Here is a 10,997-nt window from a genome sequence, read left to right as displayed (position 1 = left end):
ATAGTTGGTTTTCCATTAAAACTCATAGCTTTGTTTGATATGATCTGTATAACATCTACAAACGTGACAATGTACAATCTTGCACAACTTCCCAACAAACATATTACCTGTTTAGTTTAGTTTAAACATATTTTATTGACAATGACATTGACAATAGGATTAGTCAGTAAATTTTACCAACTTATAAATGACTTCTCCTACAACATACACATAAACATTTACATAAATATGGTCACGTGGTGACATGAAACTATTATAATAGTCTTTTTATGTAAAATGTATAAGTGGACAAAAAATAAAGAAACAGACAGAGAGATAAGAACAGGGTGTGGCATAGGGAAAGAGAGATAGAAAGAGGGATGTAGAATGGGAGAGTGAGAGAAAGAGAAAAAAAAGTGTGTGTGGGGGGGGGGGGGGGAGGAGAGAGAATTTAAGTGAATCTTCCTGACCTCCCACTTTAAGGTTATCATCAACAGAGATATTAGAGTCACCATTGCAAAGAATATTTACATTAACAATATTCTTTGCAATGGTGACTCTAATATCTCTGTGGATGATAACATTATCTGTGGAAACTTTGTTGCTGAATTTAGAGGGATTATGAAGTGAACTATTTTTCCTTTAAAGTCATTTGGTGTTTTTTGACCGAGAGAGCCTTCCATAGCGTAGATAGATCGTTTTTATTGTTACTGCGTGTGTAGCGATATATTAAGTATACTCCAAAAGTAGGAAAGGAAAGATTGTTTCTTGGCAAATGAATGAAAAAAAACCAAGTAAATGGTCTTTATCACTTTTTGCCAAATTAGGGCAATGATACATTTACGAAATCCACAGTAATGAGAAGCAAACAGACCCTACACTAACCGCTATAATATTTACTAGACAAGTTTAGCACGAAATATGCTATAAAGTTACTACTAAAATAGTAGGTTTAAAGTAGAGCTTTTGCAAAAGCAGAAAATGACTATACTTAACGAAATCCAAAATCGTGAGAAATTCTGTATTTTCGGACGACATCCAAGATGCTTTCTGTGATCTCTTTGCTTACTCATTTGAATGATACAAAAATCAACAAGTTCCTTTTTCCTTTGTTTTTCTGGGTTCAGAATTGATTCAGTTTTGCTTTTCATCAACAATACAAGCATGATTCTCTGATAACTATCGTAGACGATTAATAAACCTGTTGTGCTATCGATTCGTAGCTGCATGTACATTGTTTCGATATCATGTGTCTACTCAATCTGTCCGTAAAAGGTTGAAAATTGAACAAAAGACACACTAGTGATTACAACATCATACAGATGTTTCGTCCTTCTAGCTTTCGTCAGTGATGTTATCGGCCCAGGCGACTGTAGTAAATTCGAATTAATCGAGGGAAAAGTCGAAATCTTGATGGGGATGTGCACCAGGTCCATAATTCAATAATGGGAACTAGCAATTGAAAAAAAAACAAAAAATAAAAATGAAAATGCAGCAATGTTCTATATTCTTATGAGTCCCGATTTTGTTTGCAACTACGGCAACGGAAGGCACAGAACAATTTTACCGGTTTTACATTGGGACGAATATATCCGACCAGTGGTTCGACTTAAAATTTAATAGTGTTGTCGTAGTTTAACAGTAAAACTTTCTTGCAGTCAATATGGATAACTTTCAAACGAGCTACATGATAATCGTGATGATTTCAATTTCCCTATCGTGAATTTTCCATTTCTGGATATTAACAGTCCTGCATCCCCAACTTATGGTGTTGACATGTCGAAGCTGTTTTGATATTTTTGTATATTATTTTTATTATTATATGTTCCTATTATCACGATTTTCTTTCAAGAAGTCGTCAACTCAAAGACAAACTCGTAACAAAAGATGCTAGTTCATAAAAAAAACTACTGGGAAGTTTTACGGTCGTTCTAGTGGTCTTATTGGGTATTCGAATTCTGTGTGCGATATGAAGCTGGATGTTGTATATGCTCGTTAGTTTACATATGGTTCCTTTGTTGTATACCTTGTTCTCATTTGAGAATGTGACAATACTTACTTGGATTGACCAAGATTCAAATGGCGGGTGTCGTCGTTGAAGCAGAAGATGCTAACCCTTCCGAAACACCTGATTTTATTATCTTTGCACTCATTAAGGAGTCTCTTTGTAAATCTGTTTTTGTTCATATTTTGCCTGGTTTTTTTTTTTATTGAATTTTAGTTTTTGATTATGAATGTTCTGGTTGTTCTTTTGCAGCAGTAGAACGTACACGTGATACATTGACCATCAAACTACCTTAATTGATAAATATGCGTGGGGGAAAGTACAAGTCAGCTGTCAACCTTGCATGAGCTGATACAAGTCTTGAACGATGAATGGGACAACAGGTCTTTTTGAATTACTCGCCAGTTCTATGCGAAGGTGCTGCAATGTTGTTCATCTCGCAAACAGGTGGCCATGCCCATTACTCATGGTCTTAATTGGATATTTCGACTCAACGTCATTTGAGGTCAAATAAAAGCAACTGAACACAAACGTTTGCAATTAACCATAACAGCAGTTTTAATAAAATTGCGAAATAACTTTATTTGTACATAACTGATAAGATTTTAAAAAGCGAATAACAAGTTAATCACAACATAATAAAACGTTACTCTCTTTTTTTTTGTCAAGTATATACAGTATCATGGGGACGAAATTTGTTGTTAAGGGGTTATGTCATGTGAAGAATTATGACAAAATACATCATGTTAGGGATATGATAGCGGTGGCGTTTAGACATTGTCCTTACCCCAAAACCGCAGTCCCACAAAGCTTGGATAGTGACGATCTAGCGGATAGTTAACAAATTCTAATAAGAAGGAATTCAAATTTGAGAATATTCATTAAAATTTCATGATGTTGAATGACTTCCACCCAAATATACAAATACAGCACAAATTATAAAATATACATTAAACACAATACAACTACGGAGCTCTCTTTTCCGACGTCGGCCTTACGGTCTCTTGTTTGTCGGGGTAGGTTTCTTTTTCTGGCTCCACTTGGGCCACCGAATATTTGTTGTCAAGAATAATCAAGATGGCGCCTATAACCAGGACAAACTGAAACACAAGAGAAAACACGTATTCATTACAAAATACTTAACGTTTGTATCACTCTGTCAAGGTACAAGCACTCTTTCTTTCCTTGTTGGCGATATTTTCAGGTGAAGCTTTGGTTTTTGTTTATTGTTCCACAGAAAGCTTTGTATATAAAACAGTAGATCTCAGTATTCTCAATATTTTGTCACTTCAGAAAGAAATTACAAGATCAGAAAACGAGAAGTAAAGAGAGGGAAACAGTATTTTCCTTGGAATAATTGATTATTATCTATCGTCAAAATGGACGTCCTTGAAGGATTATGATGTTCATCAATCAACTCGTTTGAAATCAAATTAAATAACTTGAATATGATGTCTAAATTTGTGGGAATGTAGTATTAAATTGTCATTCATAACAATGTGTAACTGTGTTGAAGATTGTCTGTGTTTTAGGACATTATGTACAAAAATTCTGAAGTACACAAGATAACAGTTCTAATTGTTATCATAAAAAGTCACTATTTCCATGCAAAGGTTGAAAATAGTGGACTGATATAAATAAAACAAATAGTAACATCTGTAGGAACGAATTATAAACAACCTTTGACCACTCTAAAACACTCACTTCAATCAATTATCTATCAGTACATTTAACTTCTCTCTCTGTACGCTACCTTATCCAATTTCAAACTGGAAGAACGTTCCCTTGGTTCTCATCATACGAGAGGTTTTTTTTCAAAGAAATGTGAACGGGGTTATGACAATACATACTTGTCAACTGTACTGTAGTATACTTCGTTTAACATATGATGTTAAGTTCGACTTGTTTAACTTTCTTGGAAAGACAAAGATTTGCATGGCGTAGTCGTATATGAAGTAGAAAACGCTTACCTTTCCGGAACACCTGATTTTATTCTTAATGTTTCGAGTTCTTCGTGTTAATATTTTTTGTTCCTGTTTTGCATAGTTTAATCGAACAGAAATTCTGTCGACACGTTGGTAGTTTCTTTGTTGTTTGGGTGTTACTCAATCATGATTAAAATTCCTATATTAAGAGCAAACTTTATCCTATTCCATTCTTACCTGAACGACATGAATCACAGGTAGAGCTTTCTCCTATTCCATTCTCACCATCAATCACAGAATAGAACTTTCCCTGTTCCATTCTCACATGAACGACATAAATTATAGTTTGAACTTTCTCCTATCCCATTCTTACCTGAACGACATAAATTACAGGTAGAACCTTCAAGAAGGTCGAGGACAGAATAGCGTCCACAATGGCATCGTAGCAGTTCTATAAATAAAATAGCACAATGTATTAACGTAAAAGGATAAAAATATAGATAAAAACAATTTACCTATATAACTACAACAGAGAAAAAAATCGGCCTTACAGGGATTTTGATTTTTGATTTTTAGGTGTGCTATATATACCGTAACACGCAGTGAGTAAGATGGAAGAAGAATAGTGAGGGATTGTAAAAAATCTAGACCGTTGTAAAAATGGTTTTCCCGTTTAATGACAAACTCTCTTTCGTAAAATAAATCTTCCATGAAATATATCGGATTCCTCTGTTACATAGGTTTTATAGTTTACATACATGATGGTAACATGAGCTCCCACTGTATTTTGTTACAGTCACATTTCTGTAGAATCTTGTTATTTTTGAACATTGTGTCTTTAATGTGGATATGATAAAGCAATGTACCATCTTGTCGGACGACTGGACATCATTTGGCCAACAGGAAGCGTTGAGATATTGTTTCAGCTGGTCCTGTTTACAGCAGATAAAATTGCCAGCGACTCTGATCGGTCTGTTGATGTTCTTGGTCAGTGTGTTATATTGTGTCCATCCATACACTCCACAGCAGTCGTACTGATAAAGAAACCAATCATCTGTTACCTACGGAAGCGTATTCCAGCCACACTGTGTTTTATTTTATCTCGAAATTTTGAGTTAGTAATCCGAAATTTTGAGATATTAACCCGAAATTTCGAGATAGCAACTCGAAATTTTGAGTAAGTAAGTCGAACCCGAAATTTCGACTTACTAACTCAAGATTTCGGATTACTAACTCAAAATTTCGGGTTATTAACTCGAAATTTCGAGATAGTAACTCAAAATTTCGAGTTGCTATCTCGAAATTTCGGGTTAATATCTCAAAATTTCCAATTACTAACTCAAAATTTCCGAGTTACTATCTCGAAATTTCGAGTTAAAAAACACAACGTGGCCGGAATACGCTTCCGTAGTTACCTACTGACATATGACACATTTTGTGTAGATTGACCAATACGATCAGGTTGTCTATTTACTGTATTCAACTTAGCACGTTGGATATTGTGATACGCATTATGTGACAAACTGTGTGACCCATTTCACTTGATTGATGTTTGTTACTATGAAATGTTTCTTTTTGCGTTATCTAATCAAAACGTTATACCATATTTAATACTACACAACGTAACACAACTTAGCAATAAATAACTGTCTTAGTATTTCAAGTACAGAAAAGTGTAACTCCTGCCGTAGCGAGCGTTGGAGTATTTCTGGAACTCCATCGTTGGTACCAGTATAAAAGTTTTGAAAGTACTCCCTCTAAGTTCAGTATTAATTTTCTACCTGGTCATTACAATTCTAATTGAACATCAAAATTTGCTATTTTGGAAATTATTTTGAAACTTTATATACAACACAAAACAGACACAAATTTACAAACGTTTCGTGGTCAGAATCAACATTTCAAGTCATCGTAGTCCACACGTGGCTGCATTAAAGTATTGAAGGCAAGATTAATTTGGAATGTATATACTTAATTACAGTCTCTAAACCTTTTCTCCCGAAACCAGCTAATAAACAAGCAAAGACTTATGAATGTATAATATTATACACTAATACGGAACAAGCGAAGAGTTTGGTTCGTGGTAAGATACCTTCAGCATAATGAAAGACCATCCAATACTATTGACATCCGTTTCATAGACGCCTCCGTAATCCTGGAAGCTGGTGTACATGGAGGCCTGTATTGAGGACTTTAGGGGCACCTTGTCATTCAGACCGTTATCAACCTGTATATGAAATTAAAAAAAAACCCATAAAACTGTTACGTTATCGTCAGTGTAAGGAGGAATGTTATGTTTTTCTGTTAAATTAGAATGTATCTTTCAAACACAAACCTATTAGTGCTACAATGAGTAGAAATCCCTATCAGGTTGTAGACATTTAGATCAGAATTGCAAACTAAAAATGTTGTGAGATATTTGGTCAGGAATCCTAAACTGCAACTCGTCATCTTCATCCATTGATAACATTAAAATATGTAATTAATAAGGTTAAGATTTGATCTACAATGACGAATTGGATTGGTGCACTTTCAGCCGTGTTCACTGTCAATAAAATACGCCATCCCGAATGCAACAAACTGGAATTTTGTTCAATGCAACATAAGAATGGACAATCAAAACAAATATTTCTTTTCTGTGCATAAATCTTAACACAGATCTTACCGTGTTATCAGCAAGCATGCCGTAAAAAATAATTTCTGTAAGGAGTAACAACAGCAGGAATCCGCCATGCTGAAAAACACAACGGTGATGGATATCACTCATCACAAACTGACAACCTAACAGCATTACAGGACGTCGTTTCAGGTTAGATATTAATATATGTATGCATTTAAACGATGGCTTTTTCCTGCAAGTGCTGCAATTTATAGATTAAATGAGACCAGGTAATTTCCGGACCAGGTCAGAAGATATACATTATGTTTGTACTTACCACAAGTAGACCACCATTGATTTTTCTTGCTGCTACTATAAGTCCGACCGCGCTGATGATCAGGAGTATTCCCCCTCCGAGCCACATGGAGAAGAAGAATGTATTGAATATGTCAGCGTCCCTAATGTGCCACGAGCTAATGGGAGTCGTATCAATGGTAGGGCTATACCTGGACACAATGGACGACAATAATGCCTTCTCCGTACTTTCATATTCATTGCCAAAACTATTGTCATCAGGGTTGACTCGAAGATCACTCGCAAGGACAATCAAGAACAGTGCAAACACCTGAAATGAGAATTATTTTTACAGTCCTCATATCCTTCGCTCGACAGCTAGACAGCTTCATTTTAGATGACTGCTATACCCAGTATTCCAGTGTTTCATGCTGTTTTCTGGTAAGAATCCCTACCCAAACTGTTACTTGTGAAATCCCATAGTTTACAAAGATATTTGTAACCTTTGCACAAGAAAATTGGCAAGATATAATGCAAAGCACCATTCTGATAAGTTCATTCTCAAAATTTTATATTATCACTGGCAATAACTACACTAATGATTAAAGTTGAAGCAAATTGATTAGCTATCGCTTATTCTTAATACTTCGCGGACAAATTACGTTATACAGGAGACGAATGTGCCGATCCTGGCTTCTTAGCTTCCCACTCTACAATAAAGATGCCCAACTATACTCCTCAAGTTTCCTTCCATAATATACCCACCAGTCCTGAAGCGTTGACAACGATCAGGAAAACACGTGATATTCCACCGGAAATTGTTAAACAGGTTGCCATGACAATCGCAAGGTATCAGCTTCCGTCTCACATACTTGTTTTCTTCGACGGCCCAGGAAATCAATTGGAGCTCTACCGAGAACAATACATTACTTACAAAAAATATGAAATACATGATTTATTCATAGAAACAAACATTTGCTCGATTTTGCTTTCACGAACCTTTCAGTTAAGATGTTTTTTTTACAAAAATGACTACCCTGGAAGAGATAAGGAATTACCTGGGTGACTCTACCCTGGGAGGGAAAAGGAATTACCTGGGTGACAGCACCCTGGGATGGATAAGGAATTAGCTGGGTGACTCTACCCTGGGAGGGATAAGGAATTACCTGGGTGACTCTACCCTGGGAGGGATAAGAAATTACCTGGATGACTCAACCCTGGGAGGGATAAGGAATTACCAGGGTGACTCTAACCTGGGAGGGAAAAGGAATTACCTGGGTGACTCAACCCTGGGAGGGATAAGGATTTTGCAGGGTGACTCTAACCTCGGAGGGAAAAGGAATTACCTGGGTGACAGCACCATGGGATGGATAAGGAAATACCTGGGTGAGTCTACCCTGGGAGGGAAAAGGAATTACCTGGGTGACAGCACCATGGGATGGATAAGGAATTACCTGGGTGAGTCTACCCTGGGAGGGATAAGAAATTAGCTGAGTGACTCTACCCTGGGATGGATAAGGAATTACCAGGGTGACTCTAACCTGGGAGGGAAAAGGAATTACCTGGGTGACAGCACCATGGGATGGATAAGGAAATACCTGGGTGAGTCTACCCTGGGAGGGATAAGGAATTACCTGGGTGACAGCACCCTGGGAGGGATAAGGAATTAGCTGGGTGACTCTACCCTGGGAGGGATAAGGAATTACCTGGGTGACTCAACCCTGGGAGGGATAAGGAATTACCAGGGTGACTCTAACCTGGGAGGGAAAAGGAATTACCAGGGTGACTCTAACCTGGGAGGGATAAGGAATTACCTGGGTGACTCAACCCTGGGAGGGATAAGGATTTACCAGGGTGACTCTAACCTCGGAGGGAAAAGGAATTACCTGGATGACTCAACCCTGGGAGGATAAGGAATTACCAGGGTGACTCAACCCTGGGAGGGATAAGGAAATACCTGGGTGAGTCTACCCTGGGAGGGATAAGGAATTAGCTGGGTGACTCTACCCTGGGAGGGATAAGGAATTACCAGGGTGACTCTAACTTGGGAGGGAAAAGGAATTACCTGGGTGAGAGCACCATTGGATGGATAAGGAATTACCTGGGTGAGTCTACCCTGGGAGGGATAAGGAATTACCTGGGTGACAGCACCATGGGATGGATAAGGAATTACCTGGGTGAGTCTACCCTGGGAGGGATAAGGAAATATCTTTGTGACCCTATCCTGGGAGGGACAAGGAAATATCTTTGTGACCCTATCCTGGGAGGGACAAGGAAATATCTTTGTGACCCTTCACATAAGGGACTTCCTAAATAACCCCACTATTGGAATGGGTAAGGGATTTAACACGTGACTCTGCCTGAGATGAATAAGGGATTTCCCAGGTAACCCCAATCAAGGGACAAATACAGGATTTCTTAGGCAAACCCGTACTAGGATAGATGAAGACTTCCCTCGTCGACCAAAATGGAGAAAGGATTCCTGGGCGACACCACACTTGATTTCCCGTTTGAGCCCCACCTTCTGATGGATAAGGAATTTCCTTGGTGACATCACGCTTGATTCAAATTATTTTCTATGTAACCACAAGGGAATAACCCAGATCAAAATTATACACATTTTTGATCAAAGTGATTGGAAAGGGATTTCCTAGATGATCCTACCCTGGAATGTACAGAAAGCTTCCAAGATGACCCTACCCTGAAATATACAGAAAGCTTCCTAGATGATCCTACCCTGGAATGTACAGGAGATTGCCTGGGTGAAATTACCATGGAATGTATCAAAAATTACAAGATGACCTTACCCTGGAATGTACAGGAGATTGCCTGGGTGAAATTACCATGGAATGTATCAAGAATTACAAGATGATCTTACCCTGGAATGTACAGAAAGCTTAATAGATGATCCTACCCAGGAATGTATAGAAAGCTTCCAAGATGACCCTACCCTGAAATATACAGAAAGCTTCCTAGATGATCCTACCTTGGAATGTACAGAAAGCTTAATAGATGATCCTACCCAGGAATGTATAGAAAGCTTCCAAGATGACCCTACCCTGAAATATACAGAAAGCTTCCTACCTACCTTGGAATGTATTATAGATGATCCTACCCAGGAATGTAGCTTCCAAGATGACCCTACCCTGAAATATACAGAAAGCTTCCTAGATGATCCTACCTTGGAATGTACAGAAAGCTTAATAGATGATCCTACCCTGGAATGTACAGGAGATTGCCTGGGTGAAATTACCATGGAATGTATCAAAAATTACAAGATGATCCTACCCTGGAATGTACAGGAGATTGCCTGGGTGAAATTACCATGGAATGTATCAAAAATTACAAGATGATCTTACCCTGGAATGTAAGTGTCATGTCTCAGTCTTATATCTATGTTAATAGTTATTATTTCAGTGTCAATAACACGCAAATAATAACATTATTATCTATAACAAACATTGTTAATGTTTACGTTCAAAGTTGTTTGCATTTTATCGCTGTGTTCCAAGGGAAGCTTAATATCGTACTTAAAATGTCAACAATACCTGGTCTATATATGAACTTTAAGTATACAAACAAAAACCTATTTTATCATAGATAATTCACTAATAGTAGGTCTTAGTAAATGTTATTTCTCTGATAACCTCGGTATACAAAATCAAAATTTAGGTTAAAACTGAAAACTGCCCCTGTACATACATACTACATATATGTTACATACATTGTATATACTATCATACACATAAAAAAAATTAAAATGGCGGATGGTATTTCTCAAATGAAATTTAAATATCTGTGGCTGTTAGGGCAGTTATTATTTATAACATCTATATTTTTTCCTCTATAAGTTCGATGTTTCGCCTAGAAACTCGTACTTACTTTCTTAATATCCCATGAATACTTCTTGTACTTCCATATCGCACTGGGTCTTTGCAATATTGCTATATAGTTAACAAAACGCGACACACAACTGTTCTGGTACTGTTTTTTGTGTTCGTTCCAGATCTGCCAAGGTGTACACTGAATACTAAAACAGATATCAACCGAACACAATGACCGCACATTAGATTTAAATGGCGCCTGTGTTATTAAAACAATGGACACTCGAAATAAATTGGCGCGGTTACAAAAAGTCAGTGTGTATAACTAATGACAAAACAGATAGAAGCAAGTCTCCTAATTATAGATAAGT

At 37.3% G+C, this 10,997-nt stretch overlaps 1 protein-coding gene across 1 annotated transcript; it reads right to left on the bottom strand.

The window, feature by feature from the left end:
- Positions 1–2,897: 2,897 nt before the first annotated feature.
- Positions 2,898–10,738, bottom strand: LOC132548151 (uncharacterized). Its single transcript, XM_060211977.1, has 8 exons — positions 10,685–10,738; positions 7,568–7,711; positions 6,846–7,133; positions 6,575–6,643; positions 6,002–6,136; positions 4,776–4,943; positions 4,283–4,360; positions 2,898–3,084 (listed from the first exon to the last, which is right to left on the bottom strand). The coding sequence occupies exons 2-8, from the start codon at positions 7,637–7,639 to the stop codon at positions 2,950–2,952; spliced, it is 945 nt and encodes a 314-aa protein (XP_060067960.1). The 5' UTR covers positions 7,640–7,711; positions 10,685–10,738; the 3' UTR covers positions 2,898–2,949.
- Positions 10,739–10,997: the final 259 nt, after the last annotated feature.

Source organism: Ylistrum balloti, unplaced genomic scaffold (assembly GCF_031769215.1).
Source record: "Ylistrum balloti isolate Yb309-2 unplaced genomic scaffold, AGI_CSIRO_Ybal_v1 Utg369614, whole genome shotgun sequence".
NCBI lineage: Eukaryota > Metazoa > Mollusca > Bivalvia > Pectinida > Pectinidae > Ylistrum > Ylistrum balloti.
The sequence above is the reverse complement of the archived record's forward strand: the minus strand, read 5'-3'. Positions and strand labels throughout refer to the sequence as shown.